This window comes from Lipophrys pholis, assembly GCF_963383615.2.
Source record: "Lipophrys pholis genome assembly, chromosome: 7".
Classification (NCBI taxonomy): domain Eukaryota; kingdom Metazoa; phylum Chordata; class Actinopteri; order Blenniiformes; family Blenniidae; genus Lipophrys; species Lipophrys pholis.
Genome location: NC_137638.1, coordinates 12,367,833 through 12,391,536, shown reverse-complemented (window position 1 = coordinate 12,391,536; position 23,704 = coordinate 12,367,833). Strand labels below are relative to the sequence as shown.

At 43.0% G+C, this 23,704-nt stretch overlaps 2 protein-coding genes across 2 annotated transcripts; one reads left to right on the top strand and one right to left on the bottom strand.

Moving 5' to 3' along the window:
• Positions 1 to 2,211: 2,211 nt before the first annotated feature.
• On the bottom strand, positions 2,212 to 6,244 carry LOC308112398 (ATP synthase subunit alpha, mitochondrial-like). The gene is made up of 11 exons (XM_080467897.1): positions 6,080 to 6,244; positions 5,530 to 5,605; positions 5,063 to 5,232; positions 4,798 to 4,971; positions 4,340 to 4,506; positions 3,931 to 4,231; positions 3,588 to 3,812; positions 3,404 to 3,511; positions 3,162 to 3,306; positions 2,933 to 3,083; positions 2,212 to 2,849 (listed from the first exon to the last, which is right to left on the bottom strand). The coding sequence occupies exons 1-11, from the start codon at positions 6,137 to 6,139 to the stop codon at positions 2,771 to 2,773; spliced, it is 1,656 nt and encodes a 551-aa protein (XP_080324023.1). The 5' UTR covers positions 6,140 to 6,244; the 3' UTR covers positions 2,212 to 2,770.
• An 8,211-nt stretch (positions 6,245 to 14,455) lies between these two features.
• Positions 14,456 to 20,433, top strand: ark2cb (arkadia (RNF111) C-terminal like ring finger ubiquitin ligase 2Cb). The gene is made up of 7 exons (XM_080467910.1): positions 14,456 to 14,780; positions 14,932 to 15,063; positions 15,773 to 15,902; positions 16,092 to 16,196; positions 16,567 to 16,662; positions 17,438 to 17,541; positions 19,790 to 20,433. Exons 1-7 carry the CDS (start codon positions 14,548 to 14,550, stop codon positions 19,905 to 19,907), a joined length of 918 nt encoding a protein of 305 aa, XP_080324036.1. The 5' UTR covers positions 14,456 to 14,547; the 3' UTR covers positions 19,908 to 20,433.
• Positions 20,434 to 23,704: the final 3,271 nt, after the last annotated feature.

Here is a 23,704-nt window from a genome sequence, read left to right as displayed (position 1 = left end):
TAAATGTTTGTCTTTGGTTTGCTGTTTCGCGTTGTCATTTAAAACAGAGATTCAGTTCCTCTTACAGACTCAGCTCTTCTTGTTACAGACCTCAGTCAGCACAAGAAATTTACAAACGTGTTGATGGGGAGATTTCCTGTACAGACACTCATTATTGTCCCTGTAATCACTTAACCCTGTGAAGACTGAGGAGGAAATTTGATTGAGAAGCACAATAAGACTTTTCTGTACACAAACACGACGGCATGACGACCTCATGGGAATTTGAATGGATGTCACGTGGATCTAAGCTACAAAATGCTGGCGAAGCTGAAATGCCTTGTCTAAATGTTGCAAATGACATACAAAGCAAGAATAACAATGACACACTACAGAATATTGATATTTTATTTTATTTTATTCTATTTTATTATTCGGACAACGTTTAATTGATTATATTCATTTAAATTTTGTTTTGAAAATGTTCTATTTCTTGCTGAGGGCAACAACCAAAGCAAACAATCGCAATTGGCTGATATCCCAAAAAGATATGTTTTAAACGTTTTAAATTGATTTAATATCATTTAATCTTATGGAATCCACTGGGCCTGATGATTTGTAGTGTTGCTGTAGCGTCACCTCTGAGGGATCCTGCTGCCCGTCGCTCTCGCAGCACAGCGCTCTCACTTGTTGTCACGCTGACACTGACAATAGTCCTTATTGAAAGCAGCTCCATTCACTCTCTGTCACATGCCTCACTTTATCTTGCCAGGCACTGATGCTGCTGGAGAAACAAACCACTCAGAACACAGCGTCCTGTCACAATTATAAAAGGACCACTCACCGAAACACTCATTCTCTCCTATACATCCAATTCCATCAATACTATATTCTTACTTAATAGTCAACATTATGAAGTGACACAAAAAAAACTCCAACATAATGACATAAAAAACAATATCCACTGTTAAATTGAAAGAAAGAAAAAATTCACTGAGAAATTATTGGAAAACCGTTGCAGATTTCACCTGAAGAGTAAGACACAGCAACCAAAATCGATTCTTTAAAATGTTCTTCAGATATATTTCAAGGCTGGACAGGCAGTAATAAAAGAGGTAAACGCAGCACAGGCTGAGAAAATACTGACTACTAATACATGGTGGTGCGTGGAGGAAGTGTTGTCAGTGCAAACTTTAGACACCATTCATTTTTAAAACGTGCAATTTGTTGGAGAATCTGTGATGCATACTAATCCCACACACAAACCTCATCAACATGTAATTCATTCTTATTCCACCTTGACATTTGATCATTTTAACCTAATTTCCTCAGAAGAGATACATTAGTTGGCCATTTAAAATCTTAATATCATGTATATATTCTGATGTGGAACTAAAAAAAAAAGAAGATATTTATGGTTTTAATGAGGTCAGACAAATGATCTGATAAATGACCTCAACACACTGAACAGCTTGTCACCTTTCCAGTCTCCCGGGTCAACGTGCCCTTCAGAGGCAAAATAGGTCACAAACTCCACCTACTGGACACAACCGACACAGAAGCCGCACAACACCAGTACAATGAGTGTTGCAAAAAGTAAATCATTTTACTTGCCAAGAAATATAACGAGGTGGAGGTGTGGTTTCTTTGTGGAGTTTGCATGTTCTCCCGGTTGCTGGATTGTCTTTAGGTTGTCCTACAGTCCAAACACGTGCTCCTGAGGTGATCTGGTGACTTTAGATTGCCTGTAAGTGTGAATGAGATTATCAGTCTCTCCGTGCTGTGGTCTGCTTTCAAACAATGTAGAATTGGATATGTGCAGGTGAAGGAAAAGGTTTTTTAAGAATGAGACAAACCCAAATGTGGACATTTAAAAATAAATCAAGCGGTGGAAATTGTTCATTTGGGTTGAGAAACTCAATAGCCAGAATAAAGAAACAGAATTATGGACAATTCAATCTTTAAAGTTTGCAAGGAGAAATTAAGTTTTCAAAGAAATTTTTGATGATATAGTCTCCACTATGGAAGCATGGGTGAACTCTTTCCAAAATTTGGCAAATCCTTTTCCGAACAGATACATTACATAAACTATTTCAAGTGTTTGTCTTATAAAGGATGAGCTTGGTCATGAAAATGCATTTCATAACAAAATGTCATAAGAGGGTCAAAATGACATTTTCTTCGGTTATTGTATACATTTTGATGGAAAACTCGTGTATATTTTTCCTTTTTAATACAGTTATGAGTTGCTTTAAGCAAAGAACATGTATATGAAGACAGGACAAGATCGTTTGGTATGTGACAATGTCACTGAATTTATTACTGTAGTATCGAACAGTTCAACCACAGCTGAGGACCTGCGCTAACGCCTCACCGACGGTCTGAGCAAGTGAAGAGTAAAACAGATCTTTCACATAACTCTAAACCCATTCAGCCACTGTTTACCACAATACTCATGAACTACCAACAGGAGCCAGCTAAATTTATGAACGTGTGCAAAGCCACAGAAGTTAGCTTTGTAGTTTGGGACACTGAAAAAACAAAACATTTAATATGTTTTAAGAGAAGCGTGGCTTTTGTTTCATTTCCCCTCAAACTCTTCTCTTTCTGACCGAAACACAACACGAGATGCAGTCACACTCAGAAGAGTTGTTCGGCGGAGCGAGGTTGTAAAATTTTATTTTTGGAGAAATCTGTACATGGAGGTTTCGGCCTTCAGTGTGTTCACATATATAAGCATGGTGGGGACACAGATGGATAGTTCACTGAAGATCAACACAAGTGCTATCCATTACTCAAAACTGGACAGGAAGGTCAGTACAATCTGCTTCAGTTTAGCGTCTGATGCCTCTGAGATTTTGCCGTCAGTCCTGAAACAAACAGATTTAAAATCAGATTTAGCCTCTTAAAAAGACATCGTTTATGAAAAGCCTGAGATTTCCGGTTTCCTCACCTGATTGCGCCGAGCAGTTCCTGGTGCTGGCTGAGAATGTGCTGCAGGAAAGCTTTCTCGAACTTTGTGATCTTGCTGGGCTCCATTTTGTCCAGGTGACCTCTGACGCCAGCGTAGATGACCGTTACCTGCTCCTCGATGGCCATGGGAGCTGAATGAGGAGACAGACTTTAATAACACCATCTGTATAACAAACACTGCAAGAGTCTTTAGAAACCGAGACACTTACAGTACTGTCCCTGCTTCAGCAGCTCAGTCAGCCTGACGCCCCTGTTCAGCAGCTGCTGGGTGGCAGCATCCAGGTCAGAACCGAACTGGGCGAAAGCAGCCACCTCACGGTACTGGGCCAGCTCCAGCTTCATGGTACCGGCCACCTATGAGGTAGGGGAGGAAAAAACAAAAGTGTAAAAGCACAATCTTCCCAACAATGCAGCACAGAACGATAGAGCAGGTTTGTAAACCAGATGTTACCTGCTTCATGGCTCTGGTCTGAGCAGCAGACCCCACTCTGGACACAGACAGACCCACATTGATGGCTGGGCGGATACCCTTGTAGAACAGCTCAGTCTCCAAGAAGATCTGCAACGGGTAAGTTGGTGAGAAACGTCCCAACTCGGAGCATTTAATCACTTTGGTCACGGGCTCAGGGACAGACCTGTCCGTCTGTGATGGAGATGACGTTGGTGGGGATGTAGGCAGACACGTCACCGGCCTGAGTCTCAATGACGGGGAGGGCAGTGAGGGAGCCGCCTCCGAAATTGTCGTTCATCTTGGCAGCTCTCTCCAGCAGACGGGAGTGCAGATAGAAGACATCGCCAGGGTAGGCCTCACGACCGGGGGGACGACGCAGCAGCAGGGACATCTGACGGTAGGCAACAGCCTGCAGGGAGGGACGAAAAAAGAAAATGAACGGAGGGCGCAATCTTTTAAATGTGTTGGGTGCTTAAACCAATGGAATAGTACGCATGTTGATGTTGTAATTCCGAGAAAGCCCTCACCTGCTTGGACAGATCATCATAGATGATCAGGGCATGCTTGCCGTTGTCTCTGAAGTACTCTCCCATGGAGCAGCCGGAGTACGGGGCCAGGTACTGCAGAGGAGCGGCATCGGAGGCGGTGGCAGAGACCACAATGGTGTATTTCATGGCGTCTGCGTCAGTCAGCCTCTTCACCAGCTGAGCCACGGTGGACCTTTTCTGTCCGATGGCGACGTAGATGCAGTACAGCTTCTTCTTCTCGTCTGTTCCTTCGTTGAAGCGCTTCTGGTTGATGATGGTGTCGATGGCAATGGCGGTTTTACTATAACGAAATTACAACTTGAAGAACTTCATATTGAATCCAAGCAACAGTTTGATCAAAGTAATTGTATTATGGAAAACACTTCGTTCTTCATCCTTGTGTAATTACCCAGTCTGCCTGTCTCCAATGATCAGCTCACGCTGGCCTCTGCCAATGGGCACCAGACTGTCCACAGCCTTGATTCCAGTCTGCATGGGCTCCCTCACAGAGATACGGGGAATGATACCAGGAGCCTTCAGACCCACACGCCTACGGGTGTTGGAGCCCAGGGGACCCTGAGAAAGAACAAACACCAACTTTAATGACAAACTGTCAAATAATTCAAGCACCATTGTACATTTCATTTTAGATTCTTTTTGGCAGGCCCAACCGTGACAATGTCTAACATTTTTTTTTTAAGGCCCTTGTGATTCAATAAATGAATGTTAAAAAAAAAAAAATTTGGAGCCAAGTGATTAAGATAAACAACCTGCTTTTACAGATTGCAGAAACAAATCTTGGTGAATAGCAACTTTCAATCTATATTATTTCACCAAACTAAAAATAATCATAATGTCCCAAATGACCTTTCCATCGATGGCATTTCCCAGAGCGTCCACCACACGGCCGAGCAGCTCCACGCCCACAGGAACATCCACAATGGCACCAGTCCTCTTCACAATGTCACCCTCCTTGATCAACTTGTCGTTACCGAACACCACAACACCAACATTGTCCGGCTCCAAGTTCAGAGACATGCCCTAGCAAGAAGACAACTGGTTAGCAATGCCTTTTGCCAAATATAGTACAATGTATTGCTTTGAGAACTCATGGAGACAAAAGTCGACCTACTTTAAGACCAGAAGAGAACTCCACCATCTCTTCTGCCTGGACGTTCCTCAGTCCGTACACTCTGGCAATACCATCACCGATGGACAGCACACGTCCCGTCTCCTCCAGGGACGCAGAGGTGTCAGCTCCCATGATCTTCTCCTCCAGGATTGAAGACACCTCAGCTGTGCCTGATAAGGAGAGGAGTAAAAGCTTTAGTTGATCAATGTTTTTCATAAATCATTCACTCATTTAACTAAAAGGTCAAACAAAAACAAATTGACAAGTGACAATATTAATCTATAGAAATGTCTATGATTCTAAAAAGTACAGTGATAAAGAGTTGAATGCATGTACAGGCAGACTTTGTGGATATATCGATGTGATGGCTGTGCATGGCTCGAAACCCGTATGCATTCTCCAATTACACAAACGCATTAGGATCTAAATTATATTAACGTAAAGGGTAAAGTTTTTGACTTCCTCACCAGTCTTCTGCAGCCATGGTCTGTTTGTGTGGAGGTGGTTGACCCCAACACAGGCGGCCGGAACAGTCTTGGACACCTGAATCAATGACAGTCGGATTCAATTATGGGTAAAATGCAAACTTCACTTCTCTGCAGACCCAGCAGAGAGAGTTAAATTAGTATCCAAAAAGCTGCAGCCGTCTTCATCTGATAAAGAGGAGACGAAATGCGTCGTCAGGCTTTCTGACCTTCAAAGCGTGGCTGAATGAGCCGCTAGCTCCGAGCTAGCGTTAGCCTGTGTGCTAACTTTAGCGCTGCAGGACGAACACTGTCAACCACAAGGGCAACTTCAACAAGCATATTAAAATGGGAAACAAATCACAAATTTAAACTAGAAACTTTGATCCGATAAGATTATGAACGTTTAGGGACGCCATTATAGCCCGGTGCCGAGTCAGCTAGCGGCCTGTAGCGTTAACGTTACCCTTCACACCCACAAGGTTCACACAAGTTTAAAGAAAGCAGCTGCAACATGTTAATCAGATGTGCAACCTTTAGCTAAAATACTTACAAGGCCAGCCCGCCTGGGCAGGCTTCTTGCCAGAGCTGCTGCAACTCTCACGGAAAGCATGTTGTCGGGTTTCTGATGACCTGTCCTCCACCGTTAGCTGCTCCGACCTGCCTGTGAATGTAATGGCAGAATGGACACTTCTTCTATTTATGCTGCGCCCACGGTGACTCTCCGGCTTTAGAGCTCACCGCTGCCCCCTGTCTGAGCGGTGATGATACTGACCTCAGTGCTGTATCCTATTTCAACATATAGTTTATTACCTTTTCAAAAGTTTAATTAATACGAAAGGCAACAAGGGCCACTTAAGAGAAAAGAAAAATGACAGGAGGTAGGTTTTTTTCTTTTCCATCATACACTTTGACTGTTCACAATCCAACTACTCTTTTCATCCCTAAGCATTCTCCCCATAGTGGCCCATAGAGTAAGATTTCTAAATAAATACCTGTACAGAAAATAAAAAGTAGCAATATTTCCATAAAATGAAGCAATAAATTGTGAACCAAAAGATGTGTAAGCGGTAAATAATGTTCTTTTTAAATTCCTGGTTATTTGACACTGCTGTACGTCTTAATCACCTATGACCTTTATCAAACTGGAAGTGACGTACAGTACATCCCTCTTTTTCTTAGATGTTAACTTTCATTACTAACATTGCAATACCAAAACTAAATAATAAATCTAAAGCACTTCAATTCTCAATAGAATAACACCTTCAAAATTATTGATAGCAAACTCAACACTTAACACTTTCTAAAACAATAATTCTCTCTGTCAGTTATACAAAAATACACATTAGACTTTCAATAAGCTGTAAACAATTCCTCTCCTTGCCATCACATAACACACGTGCAACCATTTGTATACAGGTATGATCTACTGCTGAGAGCTCCTCTAGTTGTCGGTGAATGAAAGCTTTTGGCGCTGCATGTTGAGCTACAAGGTCAATGTGTTCCTCTGTGTCCTCAATGCCCACTGATGGATTCACTGTGAGGCGTGACAGTGAATCAGCTGCAATCTGCAGCCCTTGCTTGTACACAACCTTAAACTTGTATGGCTGCAACCTCAGTGTCCATCTTTCAATCCTCACCGGTGGTTTTGACCCTGGTGAATATATTGTTTCAAGAGGCCTGTGATCTGTGACCATCACAAACTTTTTTTCCGTAAAGGAAAATGGGGAATTTCTCACATGCCCATACAATTGCAAAAGCTTCTCTTTCTGTCTGAGAGTAATGTCGCTCCACATCTGACAAAGCTGGGCTGGGATCGTACACGGGTTTATGCGCTCCATCACGTTGTTTTTGGCTCAAAATAGCCCCAAGCCCAACAGGGCTAGCATCCACTATCACATGTGTCTCTGCATCCTGATTAAAATATGTCATCACATGTGAACTGGCCTCTTCGCTCTACAAATGCTGCCTCCCGTTCTGAACCCCATGTCCATTTGCAGGATATCCTCAGTGGCGCTGATTTAGCCAGATCGGGAATAAATCTGCCACAGTAGTTCACAAACCCAAGGAAACTTCTCACCTCACAAGCATTTGTTGGACGACGTGTGTTCTCCACTGCCTCCACCTTTGACTGAGCTGCTCCGATACCGTTTTTCGACAGCACATGACCCATGAACTCCAGTTCTGTCATTCTGAATTGGCACTTCTTCCCACTTAGTGTCAGCTGCTTCTCCTCCAGTCGTTAGAGAACTTGGTGCAGCCTCTCGTCGTGCAGCTGGATGGTTTCTCTTGAAACTATGATGTCATCAGAGATGTTATGAACACCAGGAACGCCGTGTAGAACTTGTCCTATGATGTGTTGGTAAATCTCAGCGGCACACGGAATCCCAAACATCAGTCTCTTATAACGCCACAGCCCTGTGTGTGTGACGAATGTAGTGAGCTCTGGTGATATCCCCATTTCAAATCTCGCTTTGAATATACTGTGGCTCCCATCATGTCCTCAATTGTGGGAATGGGGTGCCTCTCATGAACAATAGCTTCATTTGCTCTTCTCCTGTCCACACACAGTCTTGGTTCTTTCTTGGCTTGGACTACATCTAACGCTGACACCTTATGGAGGTGGTCCAGTTACTCTTTCTATTACATCCATTTCCTCAAGTTCTCTGATTTTCTCTTGAACTTGTTTTCTCACACAGAATGGCACTCTGCGAACCCACTGCGCTACTGGCTTTACAGTGTCATCAACATGTAACTTTAGCTGACAGTCTTTTGACCTGCCAAATCCCTGGAGACACTTTTTTTTATATTTTTCCTGTATCTCAGCTGTGAAACCTCCTGCCTCTGGTGATTGAATGGCATTCATCTGTTCCTTAGAGCCTATGTGCAACAGCCCTATTTAACAGCTGTTTCCCTGCCTAACAGACAGATCTGTGTATTTTCTATCACTTGAATCTCTGCAGTGACAGTGTCTGACCTCCCAGTCTTCAGCTCAGCTGTGAAAATCCCTTTCAATTTAAGTGGATTTTCTAGATCCAAATGAATAGACCTTTTTGTCTGCTGGTTTTAACTTAATGTTATCCCTTGACTTGATCTCTTTGAATGTAGGCCCGTTCGCAATATTACAAGAAGCACCAGAGTCTAACAACATTTCCACTGCCTGCTCATTAACATGCACAGTCAGTGTTCCTTCCTTATTGCCACTCTCAACAGAGAAGACGATCACCATCATTGTCACTATCTTCTGTAACTGTGGTTGACACTCTGTTCACTTTATGCACATTCTTCGTCTTGCACATCTTGGTGAAATGTCCTGGTTTTCTACATTTGTTCCACTTTTTGTCCTTTGTTATGGTACATTCTCTGCTCATGTGACCTGCACGTCCACACCAATAACAGCTCACTCTTTTTTCATCACTTAAGGAACTATCTTGAGGTCTGGGTTTTGCCCGTTTTCTTTTTCCTCTCCCTCTGTTTGGTTTCATTTCCACTGCATTAATTGTTAATATCTCCATTTTTGCAGCTTGTTAATCTGCTGTCTTCATTGCTCTGTCCATTACTTGGAGTCCTGCCAACTTCAAATCCTTTTCACACAACAACCGTATGCGCAGTGCATTTGAATTGCAGTTGTCAATAACTTGATCTCGCATGAAGTCATCTTTATTATCTCCAAACTCACAAGTGGACGCCAGCTTCTTTAATCTGCTTACAAAACTGTCCATTGACTCTCCTGGTTCTTGCTCTGCTTATCTAAACACGTGTCTCTCATAAGGAATGTTTTTCTGCGGTGCAAAATACTCATCCAACTTGTTCACTGCTGCATCGTAATTGTCATCTTCTCCCGTATCGTCCAGCCTGAACAAGATGGAAATCTGTGTCCAAAGTGGGGAGGACGTTAAACGGAAAAAAAATAAAAATAAATTAAAAAAAATAAATAAATAAAAAATAAATATATATATATATATCAAGCAATTTTGGTTGAGCTCCACAAATGATAAGTTAAAGGGGTCTCTACGGGTGCAGCTCAATTAAGAAAATCGTTTGTCCTTCATTCTCAAGGCTGATTGTTTAATTCCATCTCTCACCGTCTCTGTTGAAGTGATTTTTGGTTAAGGCATTAAATCCACCTTGCATAGCAGGCAACACCACTGGTGTGTGAATGTGGCCAACTTTGTAAAGCAAGCAAATTTAAACAAGGACAATTCTTTAACTAAGTAAGGAAAAGGGTCTGGACAAGGATCATGGCAAAAAGGTTTTTTGATTGTGAAGTTGGCAGAACTATATACCAGAGCCACTGTTCCACACCATGTTGAATTCATGTCTTTTCTTTGTCGCAAATGTTCAAGCTCAACAAGGGATTTTGCACACAACATAGTTAAAGACAACAGATCCCAACAGAGGTGCATGTGAGGTTAGTTCCATCCATCTTCTATACCGCTTTATCTTGTGCAGGGTGGTCTGGTGCTGAAGCCAGATGACTATGGGCGAGGGCAGGATACATCCTGGACAGGTCAACAGTCCAACACCTAAGCAAGACCCTTGACCCCCATCAGCGCTGTAATGTGGCTGCACCTCCACATCCGAGAAATAGGATTGACCAATGTGTGGGGGGGGAAAGGTCACTAAAGGGGATGAATATGGTATGACTAGGTTAGTTAATGAACATAAAATTTCTATAAGTGTGTGGTTGTCAAGTGTGTTTGTACCCACTGCTCAGGGAGAACATGCAAACTGCAGGGAACTACTCCCAGACCACTACTCCACCAACACTCTGAATTTGACTTTTTTTTTTTTTTTTTTTCTTCTCTAAAATACATAACTTTGGTACAAGCAATAACCATTCAGTAAATGTCTCTTTAAATGCAGGGTTTGTGAGTTCAAGTTAAAACCCACATAATGAAATGCCCGTCTGCGCTTTAAAACATTGAAATCCATTTTATTTCCATCAGGGCCGGATAAGGTGAATCCGGGAGGCAGCCTCAGCTGTGGCGTGCGGCGCCGCAACATCGCCCTCTTTTGCTCCGGACAACAAATGACATGTCTGCTTTTGTGAACGATAAGCAGGCGAGGCAGACAGTCGTTGGGTTTGGTGAGCCTGTAGTGTTTGAGCCCAGCCAGCAGCCAGCAACAACCAGCCGCCTGAATGTAGATCCGCATGGGCTGCTGCTACTACTACTCCATCTCTCCAAATAACCAGGCGGAATCATAACACACGGATCCCAGGATGGTGTTAGTGCATGTCGGATATCTGGTTCTTCCCGTATTCGGCTCAGTAAGAAACAGAGGTATGGTATTAATATTCATATCGATCCAACAACATGTGCCCTGTTTATCTTAATATTCACTGCAGCTGTTGGCTAGCTAGCTCGAGCTCAGCCGTTAGCCGCTTAGCTCCCGTTAGCTACCCTCCAAATTAGCGCTCAAATTACTCGCCCATGTCGCCGCAACATGTCAGCTCTTTAATCCCCACCCGTCGCGGGTGAACAAAAGGCACCGAGTGAAGTGTTTTTGCCGGATGTGAATCCGCTTTTATCGAGGCTCGGAACGCCGCGGCTACGGCTAAGCTAACAGGCTCGTCGGCTCCGGCTACGTCTTGGATCGGACACATTTCTCACAAAGGCTTTGCACATGCGGCTATAAAAAAACAACAACACACACAGTCCTGCACAAGAGTTCATAGTGAAACCGGCTGAAATATATATTTTTTTATTTGCAAGTTTTATTTCTAAACCCGATAACGCGTCTGTGCATTGTTGTTCACCTCCTCGCTCGGAGCAGTTTGCAGTGTAAAAAAAAAAAAATACCGCAAACTAGCCGGAGCCCGTCCAGCCAGTCAGCTTAGCTGAGCCTGGATGATGTCATTTGAAGATCATCCGCTTCTGCCGTCGCTCGTCGTTTCTTCAATTATTATCATTATCGTCTCCGTAAATCTCCCGATGCATTAATCGATTCACTGTCAATCGCCCGTACTGCGCAAATTTTTTTGTTCCTATTTGTTACCGTCGGGTTTCTTTTTTCTTTTTTCCCCCCCTTTCCTCCCTTTTTAATTTGCTCATTGGCAAATTCAGCAGCTGTTTGTTCGCCGAATTGGAAAACAAGAAAGCAACCATGTATGCGGTCTGAGTTAAAACAATAATGATAAAGCTACAGTGTAACATTAATTTCACAACAGTGGCATCAGTGATTTCATTGTGCTTTTATTTCTGTTCTTATTTCCCTGTTTCATAGTATGGAGGCTGGCTCTACATTCTGCATTTATCAGATCTTTGTCGTCCCCCCATTGTGTAGCTAATGATCATCTGCTGCTGTGTGGTGTGGCGTGGCCTCTGCCTGTTCTCTGCATTTAGCTGTATTGTGAATCCCTTCTTCATTTCCTCTTTCCATCAGAAGACGACATTGGTATTAAACGCACCCCCCCCCCTCCCAAGACTGTATTCAGCCATAGACTTTTCCATGTTGAGCAGACTAAAACAGTAGCTAACACCTTAGACCAGTGCACCTTTTTTTTTGTCTTTTTTTTCTGTCAAATTGCTGTAGCACTGAGTAAACATATTAGCTCCTTTCTAGATATCAGTTGAATGTCATTGTGTACCTCCCATCCAGTCTTGATAGACAACATGCTGTAAATTCCTGTAAAGTGGATACATTTTGCATGATCTCAAATACTGCACTGCATTGTTGAACACCAGAATTTGGCTCATCTTCCTTCTCTTCACACAAGGTGCAATGTACATGACCAAAGTGACATATGATTGAAAACAAAAGAGCAAGCCAGAAGCATGCTAATTGGAGCCACGTGCATGCCCTTTGTATTAGTAATGTCAACATTGGAACAAACGCTGTCATGTGATCACTTGAAATGACTCAAAGGTACACTGCACCTGCACACGACAACCTGCCATAACTGTCTCCATTTTTGTGTAATCCTTTTGTTCCCTTTGCAAATTTCAAGCTTTGAATCACACTGAATTGTCGGGGCTGTTTTTGCCCTTACTTTCGCGGGCAAATTACACTTCTAAGAAATTAAGTAGGAAAACATGCTCACTGGTGGTTCATCACTTCCCAATTTACCCCACTAACATAAGACCAAAATGCTATCCATTTCACAGGGATGCCTATTTTCCTGCACTGCTAAAGAGATCCTCTATTAGTAATAACGTCTTTTATTGTTTGGTTGTGGTCTCTCTTTACCTTTTGTTCTGGTAATAGTACTTTCAATGCATGGTCACATTTATGATTCATAATTTTTTGTTTATGTTTTTTCTACATTGACTAGTGAAAATCCAATGTAATCTTTCTGTAGTAAAGATGTACCCTGCTGTACTGAAATCATGTGCTGTAGCCAACACGTCTGCTCATTGGATGCCGCTTTTGTTCTTTTTAACCCTATATGGAGCATGGTGGGCCTTGCCTTCAGTCTATGTTGTTTATTTTTGTTGCATGGATTTATACTATTATTACAAACGGACAAGAAAGAAAACACGAATTCCACATATACTACTAATTTTCAATAAAGAATATAGTGTTTTTCCTAACCTTCAGTGTGCTTCTTGCTGATTTCCATTTATTGTCCTACTCCTCCTCCTCCCTTGTCCCTACCTGCCCCCCTCCTCCTCCTCCTCCTCCACCCCCCCCTCCCACCAACCTCCTCTCCCGCTGTGACAAAGATAGATGATTTCCACGCTTCCTCCATCACAGGGCCTGAATGAGTCTATCTGCTGTCATTCATGGTGATCGTACTCACTGAGACGCTTGAAAACGCAGTGTGCTACTTGCAGTCTAGACTCGAGCTTTTGACCCACGGCAGCAAGGTCACCTCTTGTCTGCGCCTTCACGCCGACACAACTGTTGAGCAAGGAGACCTATCTCGAAAGCCATACTGCTTACCTTTTTTTGAAAAGAAAATCCTGGCTGTGTTTATAAGACGTTTACTGCGTTTTACAAGCGTGCTCCTAGTAAATGCAATGTAGACTTTGCCAATTTCCTCATGATTTGTTAAAAAGAGAATCCACTGTGCAACAGAAGTCCTCTTTTATATTGTCAGATTAGATGTTTAGCATTTCCTGTCAGAACGGCAGAGTTTTGATCTGCAAATTCAGACATAGCTGGGCATAATATATAGTAATGTTCTCCGGAGTATGTCTGTATTGTCAAACTGTTACAGTCCAGAAGGTCTTTGCAAGCTTAAGCACAGTATTAAAACCATATTGCACCACAGCACAAGCTATCCAGTGTTTTCCTCCCCGTTGAGTCTCGACAGCAGTCGGTCCACTGCGGCTGCCAAATAGCTGTGGTTGGAGAGAGTTAAAAAAAGCATTCAGGCTATTTCCTCTCAACCCTCAACTGTTCATATGGGAGAAGAATAGTAGAGCCACACTGTATGTGTAAAACGTAAAGAAACTCGCTTTTAGTGAAGCACAGGCACCTGATGTGAATTTACTGTCCCGTTTTATGATCCTAAAACAAAGGAATGGTTCTTTAAGGTCATTCAGATTTAAACCTGCTGTTTAAAACAGTTTGTCTTTACAGAGAGCAAGGTAATTATGGTTTTCACCGACCTTTTCACAACTGGGCAGCTCTGAGGACCAAACCTGTTTACTGGTAGACTTCATCTGTTCTGATCCAGTGCCTTTGTCTGAGAATCAGAAGACCAGGAGTCCAGAGTCCAGAGGTCGGACATACAGTTAAAGAAATGAACACTCACGATTCGTGCACAGCGCCAAAAACGGTTTTCATTTTCATGGTACTTGTGGTAACCATCATTTTCCCACCCCTACAGAAGTATTTGTCACCCTAGGTAAGAGGTAGGGCTTCATTAACATGCTATATCACACACACAGTGACACCACATTTCACCCACAATTAATTCCAGCTCATCTCTCCCTTCAGGTGCCTGACAACTTGTCCTTATCCTCCACAGGATCCCATTTCAACCGGCAACAGCAACAGCAGCAGCAGCAGCAGCACAGCCATGCTACCTCTTGCCGGCACTTCCAGTTAGGTCCTCAGGCCCCGCTGCCCATGGACTTCCCCATGCCCCACCCAGGGCAGCCACAGTCAGGCATTAACCCTCACCTGGCCCCTCCCGGCCACCAGCATGGCCCTCCGCTCCACCCGCCCCTCAACCCCCTGCCCGCTCCCCAGTTCCAGGACATCCCTGCCCCTCCCTTCCTACCTCAGGCATTACACCAGCAATACCTCCTCCAGCAGCAGATTCTCGAGGCCCAGCATCGACACATCCTGCCACCCTCCAGGTATCCATTCAGGTTTGCAGAAACGTGAGCGATGACAGGCTGCAGCAGACCGTTAGTTGTTACGAGGGGTTTGCGTCAGCCATGCCTGAAGTGTGTTTTTTTTTTTTTTTACCAGGATGTGATCCTTAAACTGCTCGATTGTTTGTTTTAGTAGACGCACCCCAGAGAGAGTTCCTCATCAGCCCCACAGACTGCGGCCTGGCTACGAGTTTGCGCCCCCTCTTCATGTTCCTCCTCAGCCTGTGGTACAGCAGCCCCGTTACCTGGCTGAGGGCACAGACTGGTAAGCAGGTCATCTATTGTTTCATAGCAAAATGCAAACAGTATCAGCTGCTGTCAAATGCTGGAAGAATTCCTTCCTTCTTTCAAGGTTGGAGTTAATGCCAAACATTAGCATTAATAACATATAATTTCTATTATATTTAAAACAGAATCTCAACAGTTTTGCTACTTTTCATCTTCATTTTAGTCCGTGCACTTCAGGTGCAGCAACATTTCAGACGAAAATAGATTTTGATCAGCAGAACACAAAAACAATATTGACGTTTTGTCTGGTTGCCAGAAATAAATCCAACTGGGATGATGTGTTAAGAAGACAAACAGCAAAAATGATCCATAAAAGGATTGTGAATAAATACAAGTAACCACAGAGAGATGAATAGTGGTTAATATGAGAAAACATAACCACAGAGACGCATAAAATGAGATCTGAAATAAGCGGACCCAAAACACTATAAAGCCGACTTGTCTGTGGTTGGACATGTGTACTCTGGAAATGCTGGATGGTAAATGGTTGCAAAGCTCTTTTTCACAGCTTTCTGGTAGCTTTTGAATTTCCCCGAGATGGTCAATTGTTTAATAGTTGTGACAATTATGGACATATATGCTAAATGGCCCAATCAAGAAATACCGGCACACCCGTTTTTTAGAAAAAATAAATGTCATAAAAAGATGACTTCTACGTGTTTGACCCGTCTTGTGGTTTTGCCCAGGGATCTAAGTGTAGATGCTGGGCTGCCCCCCCACCAGTATCACATCCACCCTCTGCCACAGCACTATCAGCACTACTTGACCTCTCCAAGGATGCACCACTTCCCTCGAAACAATGCCTCAACACAAGTGGTGAGAGTCGCCTCTGCCTCCGTATAATCAATCATGCTCATCTCAGTGAACTCTGCTCGAATCTCCTCTGGCTTCTCAGATTAATTTGGATATCCAGCAGCTGCGGAACGACCGACCCCGTACCTCTGCTATTCTTCCTGATTTCTGCTCCAGAGCTGACGCCAGCTTCTTTTATCTGTCATCTCTTAGGTTGTCCACGAGATCAGAAACTACCCATATCCCCAGTTGCACTTGCTGGCTCTGCAGAGTCTCAACCCCTCCCGCCACGCATCTGCAGTCAGAGAGAGCTATGAGGTTAGTGTATCTTCCTCCCTCCTTCCCTCCCTCTTCTCAGCAGACACGCCAGTCTGCATTAATTTTGTCATCGTTTCCTGTGTGACCAAAGCTCTGGACAGGCTGGAGTGTGTAACTGATTTTCTTATTTCCAAATACTCTGGACTCCAGATGCTTCAGACGGTCCGGCTGACTTTAATCTCATGACATTTGTTTTCATTTGAGTGAGATTTCCTCAGATGCTCTTGCCTTTTGCTCGAAGGAGCAACTTTATTGAATTAGAGCAGATATTCCACTTTTTATTGTGCGCAGTTATATTGTTTACACGGGCGAGCCTTTTCTTGAACGTGTCACCTAAAATGATTAACTGATATATATGTGTCCTTGAAAGGAGCTGCTGCAGCTGGAGGACAGGCTGGGCAGTGTGAACCGAGGAGCGGTGCAAACCACCATCGAGAGATTCACCTTCCCCCATAAGTACAAAAAGGTAAGATTAGAGACTTTGGATCGTCTTGATGTGGTCTGCTGAAGCGTTATGCAAGAAATGAGTTGAGGAAGAAGTGAAAGATGGGAATAGAGAAGGGCGCCGCAGGGTTTGCAGCGATCAAAGAGCGGAGACGCCAGTGGAAAGAAGGTCGCGACTCTCACAGCGGTTCAAAGGTCAAACTAATTTCCGTTCTCAGATTAGTGAGACAGGGCTGCAGTGTGCACAGTTTAAGTGAGAGGATGAGTCATCCAGCTGTCTGCAGATACGTGCCTGGAATGAATTTCAGGAAACATCCATACTGAATATGACCCACATACATAGTCTGGGGAAACTGTCAGATTATTTGGCACATTGCGAGTCAGGAGAGGTAATCGAGTCTTCTGAATCCAATGTGTTATATTATTCTGGGAGGTACAGGTGCGTCTCGCAATTCGAATTCAATGACCAATTTAATGTCTCCCATAATTTAATTCAAGTCAAGCCTTCATGTGTTTGTGAATGGTCAAACCTAAACTAAAATGTTTGGATCTAGAAAGACAGGAACTTAAGCATTTTCAAAAGACCAGATTTTGGCTTTATTCTTCACCTGGAGCCCGTAGTTATTACAATAAACCTAATCCTTTCATTTCAGAAGTCACATTTCAAAAATCCTCCTCATTTTGAGATGCAATTGATTGAGTGTGAGGTGACTTCTTCTTGAGCCTTGGATGACTCGGTGGACTCCTATGTCATTACTCAGCCCATTTTAATATTTAACGCCTCTGTGCCTGTGCAGAGAATACCCCAGGACCTGAAGATGTGTCTGGACGACGAAGAGCTGGACACTGACGAGAAGTGCACCATCTGTCTGTCGATGCTGGAGGATGGCGAGGACGTGAGGTAGGGCTGTTTGCTCCTTCAGAGACCATCATGCTGGTTGTGCAGAAGTACACGGAGGCTATGTGCACAGTCCCCTGTTGGCTCAATAAATGTATTTTACCTGTCCTGAATTAGTTTGCATCATTCACAGTAGTACCCGTCCCACCTCATTAGACCCAGCTTTTCTTCTTGTGACCCCCTAAACATCAATATGCATGAAATCACACTGAGTTCAGCTCCAGCTCAAAGCACTGCAGTACTTTTGCAGTCTGGCGCCGTTTTACACCGGCTTAAAGACTCTTGTGACATTTCTCACCTGTCCATTATATTTGTTTTTGACATCCAGCCTCTACACAACATACTGGACCTTACACACTCTGCTGTGTGCGGTTGATGCAAAGCTGGTTAAGTCACTGTGCCTCCTCAGACAATACACACCCTCCCGACCAGACATCTTTGAAGCACGCTGACATTAATATTTCATATATACAGCACTGCAAAGATTTTCTCTCCCCTTTTAAAGCAAGAAAACTTTAAAGGGGCAATGTGTGAAATTTAACCCGTGTCTGATGTCCACTGGGTGGCAGTTTTGAGTCAATTTAGCACCAGTTTGTCCTTCGCCTATATTTCGATATTCACTGTTCTTATTTGTTGTCGGTCTACTTTGGGTCCAGTGACTAAATTTGATGCAGCTTCTTATCATGTGGACTGTGTCATTGTTCAATAGTACGATTTTCAGCCATTGTTATGGTAACTATTAATCCTGATGTTATTTTGGGTGACGCAGTAGTCCATGTTGTGGTGCACACTTGCACTGCAGGAGTGAACAGACACATTAGAAAACATGGAGATAAATGGGAGACCAGCGTATCACACAACTGTCTTTCAGATGACATCAGGGCTGTTGCATTGTCTCATTCTGCTGATCTTTGAGGTTACATTGATATTGCGTTCAACTCTGATATTATACATATTGCTTCCTAAAAAACCAAAGTGCCATTTTTTTTTTTACAAGACAAAGTGAATTTACAGATGATAATCAATATTGGGTGACACATTGCTTGGTTTTGAAAGTCTTCTGAATTGGAGTTGTTCCAATCATATTTGAGAATGGACTACAGATCTTTTATGGCTCCCTGCTTCATATGTGTTTATGCTATCTCAAACTGAGGTGTGGAGATGAGCCACATCATCACTTCCAGGACCTTCTTGTCTCTGCACTGAAGACTGACCTTGATGACCTTGGCTGCATGTTTGCAGTTGTGTCTTCGGTGTACATGTCAGTCTCATCAGATGCCGTTCTGATTGTAGTACTGGATGGATAAGTGGCACAGTCTCTCACATCTGCCTAGAACTTTAACCAGTTATTAATAAACTGAGTAAAACATGCTTTTAACTTCAGATTGTTTCTGCAAAGCACCAGGTCCCATCATGAAATCTTCTCGAAAAAAACTGCCCTCAGGCAACATTAGCATTTGAACTAAACCTTATGGTGTGTGTCCACGGGTGTATTTCGTTTTTTACTGGCATAGTGAGAGAGCAAGTCGCTATACTTTGAGGAAAAGAAGAAGGTACATGTAACAATTTAAAAGGCTTTTAACGGTTGAGGTGTGTCAGGTTTTGTTTAGAGGAAGATGATTTAGTGAAACTGTGATCATGTTTGTGTTCACTTCGATCACATTCATACAGTTGGTGTGAGCAGTGCTTCACAGTGAGAGTCCCTCTTTAGTCATGACATGCCTGGTTTTCTTCGGTTCATACTTCCAAGGTCAAAGAAGACTGATTTGAGACGGGAATACCTTTGGCTTTGCTCACACTTGGCAATAACATGCTTGTTGTAAACATCCCACCTAATACCCCCAAAGACACACAAAACCTTTCCCAGCAGTTGCAGTTTCTCCTCAGATAAAATCTGACGTCTGCTGTATGGCGAAATTTGATCTGAAGAGGCCACTTGAGACGCGTTCTGGTGTCAAATGTGAGCCACAGTCTGACAACTGGAGCTATTCTAGACCCAGGCTGGATAACGGGGTGTGACAGCACCCATGAATCACAGGGACGTTGTTGATTTAGAGACCAGTAAATTATTATAACCGAGCAGAGGAACGTTTTAAACTCGCTGGTTTTTGACTTTTCACAGGTTTTGTCAGAAACACAAAGACAGTTCCTGGGCCCCATTAGAAGTTGTGTTTTGTATTTCCTAAGAAACCTTTGAAAATGTACACAAAGATATTTTGCCTAAACATCACTGTGTCTCTTCTGTGTGTAGGAGATTACCCTGCATGCACCTCTTCCACCAGGCGTGTGTGGACCAGTGGCTGGCCACCAGCAGGAAATGTCCCATCTGCAGAGTGGACATTGAGACCCAGCTGACCCCGGACAGTTGATAGTTCCTGTCTGACTCCTGCAGCTTTGGATCTGGTCTTGTTAATTCTCCATTGCCTCCCTTTGTCGAGGGGAGGAAGCTCTGCCAAACACCCCTCTTCCCCTCTGCATCACTCAACGAGCCTGCCTTCTGAGACAGCTGTGACGGAGGGATCTAACAAAGCACACTCACCCACAACACTACGAGGGACGGGGGTTGACGCACAGACAGCTGGCGGGACGTAAGGTCACTTGAACGGAGTTAGCTGGATGTGACAGGTAGGAGGGGACAGGTATGGACAGATGTGCTGAGGCCTCACACGACTGTCAGATTGTGTACCTCGTGTGCATTTCTCCATACAGCCACAGAGCGATGAGAGAGGACACTCTGACTACCAACCTCCCCTGCTCAGTGTGGTGTATTAAGGCCATTTCTCTGCCACTGTATCCAACCCCCTCCCACCCCCCTCCACCCCCGCCCCGAGGCCTGTGAAAAATCCTTTAAGCTGCACTCTGCCCAAGCCCTCAGCACATCTGTACAGAACATTATCAAATGATTAGCATGAGGTTGTTTGGTGTGAACTCTTGTAGCTGAACGCTTGTGGTGTAATGGAGTATAGTACTGAATAAGTATTTACAGAGTAACAGTGTTGTGTAGCAAGCAGAAGCCTTTTGAGAAATATGTTTGTGAAAAATAATCCTAACGGAGAAGGGGAATGCAGCTCTGCCAGTGCGAATATTCAGTGTGTTTAATCATAGGCAACCAGAGAAAGAGCTAGTTGTGTAAAAAGGCCAAAAATCCCTCTTTCTTGTCTAACATGGTTTTGGATTTCCAGTTAGTAGATGCCATCGGAGTTGATGCTCAACCCGCTAACTGCAGGCATGGCTTCCAGTGATGTGTGTAGTGTCGTAGTCGGGCCTCTATAACCTAGAGCAGAGGCCCCAGATGTGCATGCTGTATGGCAGGCTTGGGCTGTGTCGTTAATATTGTGGAGCAGTAGAAACAGGGACTGTGTCTGTGCATGTGAACCGTATATTCTGACTCTGATGATCCCACTCATCCGCAGGGGAGGTCGAGAATGCACCTGAACACCCCACCCCAACCCACCCCACCCCACCCCACCCCACACCACACCCCTCCCTCCCTGCCCCTGCCCCATCCTGAGAAGACCAAAGTTGCTCTTAGACGCTGATCTCAGACCCGTGTAGCGTTTCTCTCTCAGAGAGTCGAGTGATTAGGACTCCAAGAGCTGCTAGCGGGGTCCGTGTCTAACAGCAACTCCCCTCTGTGGCCTCGCTCCCGGCATGATGGCGATGGCGAGAGGCTGGCATGGGCTTGAGGATGCAGTGCCTGAGTTTTGCCATCAGAGTGAATAAAACATTTGTATTACCTATTACCAGAACCTTATTGCCTATCGAACAAGCACATGTGATTTCTATATACAGTGAATCGCCTCTGTTGTGTATCAGCTCCTTTCATTTCAATCTGAGTTGCTCCCACTGTTTGATTTATACAAAAACAAAAAATGACTGTGTCTGGTTTTACAGGGAAAATACAAACTAGTTTGCCTGTGATATGTGCTAGAATGTGTATGATTGTCCCCCACTCCCCTCTTCCCCCATGGTAGTAGTGTATGGTATTGCTAGAACAACTGTGATATGTTCAGTGATAGAAGATGTTTTCTCTATATCATGCATGAACCATGTTGGCGTAGTTCACTTGAAGGAGGGTGAAAGGGAGAAAAAGCCATCCATTTGAAAAATACCAAACAATTGTTCTTAACATTAGTTTATTTCAATTGTCTTTTTCTGTCATTTCTTTTTCTTCTTCTTTGTTTCGGTTAACTTAATTTTTTTCTTTTCTTTTTTTTTTTTTGCTCACATGCCAATGTGGACATGGTACCAATATGCCGAGTCCGTGTCCATTTTAACCATAGTGAAGAAAAGCTGCAATGCTGCAAAAACATATTTATTGTTGTTATAATGTAGCTTGTGTTTTGTAAATGCACTATAATATGGAGTTGCCTGATATTTTGGTTTGGTGGTGTGGGTTCTTCTTGTCCTAGATTTTTGTGTTTCTTTTCATTTTAAAGTATTTTCATGCTTCCTTGTGTACTATTGGAGGGTAACTTGACTGTTTGTGTTGCGTTTTTATTTTTCCTTTTTTGTATGAAACCTCCATCCAAAAAACTACAGATGGATGAAAATGGAGGTTTGCTAGTTCACATAGAATGCTGTGATTAAAGATGCCTTAAGTATTTAACAATCATTATTTATTACTAACTGTAGCTAGCTAGCTATTGTGGTGGAATATTTAATGTCTCTATCTCATAACTTTGCAATTTAATCAATATATTTATTTAAAATAACACAAAATATAAAAAAAAAAGAATACCTCATTATGCATTGGTCGGTGGGGATGCTTCTGCATGCCGTCTGTGTTTTCTTTTTCAGAGGAGAAAAAAAGAAACTAGTTGAAAAATTGATTGGGGGGGGGGGGGCGTTTCCCGACACATTTACTAGCCAGCATGGTGCTGTTAATCTGGATTACATTCCATTCATGTCATCTCTTGGTTTGGTCTTAGTGACGTTTCAAAAATATCCTCCCTGCTTTGATCCAAAGCAGACGTCGGGGTGCAGCCCTGCTTGTCTTAGCTTGCTTTTCCCACATGATCCTGCTTTGCCCGTCATAATCAGTCATATTTGTGTCGTTTCTTTTTACTTTTGCTTTTCTCGTGTTCATGATATCCATCATATCTGGATCAGAATTTAGTGCTTCTTACTTTAGGGCCCACATAACGAGCTGTAATCTTTGTTCTTAACGTATTGCTGGCAGTTGCTTTGTGTGGGACTTTGGGGCGTATCTAACATGCTAACTTGAGCCATTGATCTTATTGAGCAAACTTCTGGTGTACTGTGGTTATACAATATAGATGTTTTACACCTGGGTATAATAAGCTAACTCTGTTTTCGGTGTGCATTTCTTCTTAATACTCTACTAATCCTGCAAATTATTATAACACGTATCGGATTGGAATGAAGCTGGCTGGTCTTACTATTATCATTATTATTATTTCATTTTGTGCTCTCACTGGCCTTACCCCGTGCCCTCCACAGTGTACCCCATAACTCCAGAGCGAACTGGACAGTAGCCATAGTATTAACTCAAGCTGATGAACCGGAATGAACAGTAGAACTTAAAGCACAAGCTTTTTAATGCATGTCCTTCTCAGGTTTTCCTATGTGTATGTGGGAGTAGCTCTGTAGATGTGTTTAATATGATGCTGTACCTTCTTGAATATTTCAGATGTTTCTTTGCTGCTGAAAAAAAAAAAAAAAGTTGATTATTAACCTGCCAGTGAAAAAGGGAAGTGGCCATCTTTGTACAACACACTGCTGTTTTGCTGTAACCGCGCAATGTTTTATGATCTTGAGTATTTTATAGAAAAGTAGAAGTATGTATCAATAATATGAAAGCAATAGCTAAATCATAATGAAGAATAACATGATCAGTGAATATTGTGGAAAATCTTTAGATTCACTCTGGGTGGATTTTGTACTGTATTTATTACTAATGATGATGCAAAAAGTTGCATAGCTTAACCCAAACTGTTCTGTCTCTTTTTTATTTATTGTCTTGTACATGATCTTTTTGTATGTGTTTTTCAAATAAACTGCCTAAAATGCTGAGAACTAATTTCTGGTGTTATTTGGCACCCTGTGACTTTGAACAGTAATCTGAAGCAAATCTGTATGACTATTATATCAAAATAGTTATCTACTGCTCATATTGCATTGAAAGCGTATTTACACTCATTTA

What these genes read in the sequence shown, in the direction of transcription:
- LOC308112398 (XM_080467897.1), bottom strand. Translation starts at nt 6,139, where the DNA reads ATGCTTTCCGTGAGAGTTGCAGCAGCTCTGGCAAGAAGCCTGCCCAGG. An exon ending in ACCATGGCTGCAGAAGACTG is followed by an intron (nt 5,233 to 5,529) that starts GTGAGGAAGTCA and finishes TCTCCTTATCAG; the next exon opens with GCACAGCTGAGGTGTCTTCA. An exon ending in TCTCCATCACAGACGGACAG is followed by an intron (nt 3,512 to 3,587) that starts GTCTGTCCCTGA and finishes TACCCGTTGCAG; the next exon opens with ATCTTCTTGGAGACTGAGCT.
- ark2cb (XM_080467910.1), top strand. Translation starts at nt 14,548, where the DNA reads ATGGACTTCCCCATGCCCCACCCAGGGCAGCCACAGTCAGGCATTAAC. An exon ending in CACATCCTGCCACCCTCCAG is followed by an intron (nt 14,781 to 14,931) that starts GTATCCATTCAG and finishes TGTTTGTTTTAG; the next exon opens with TAGACGCACCCCAGAGAGAG. An exon ending in TCCCCCATAAGTACAAAAAG is followed by an intron (nt 16,663 to 17,437) that starts GTAAGATTAGAG and finishes GTGCCTGTGCAG; the next exon opens with AGAATACCCCAGGACCTGAA.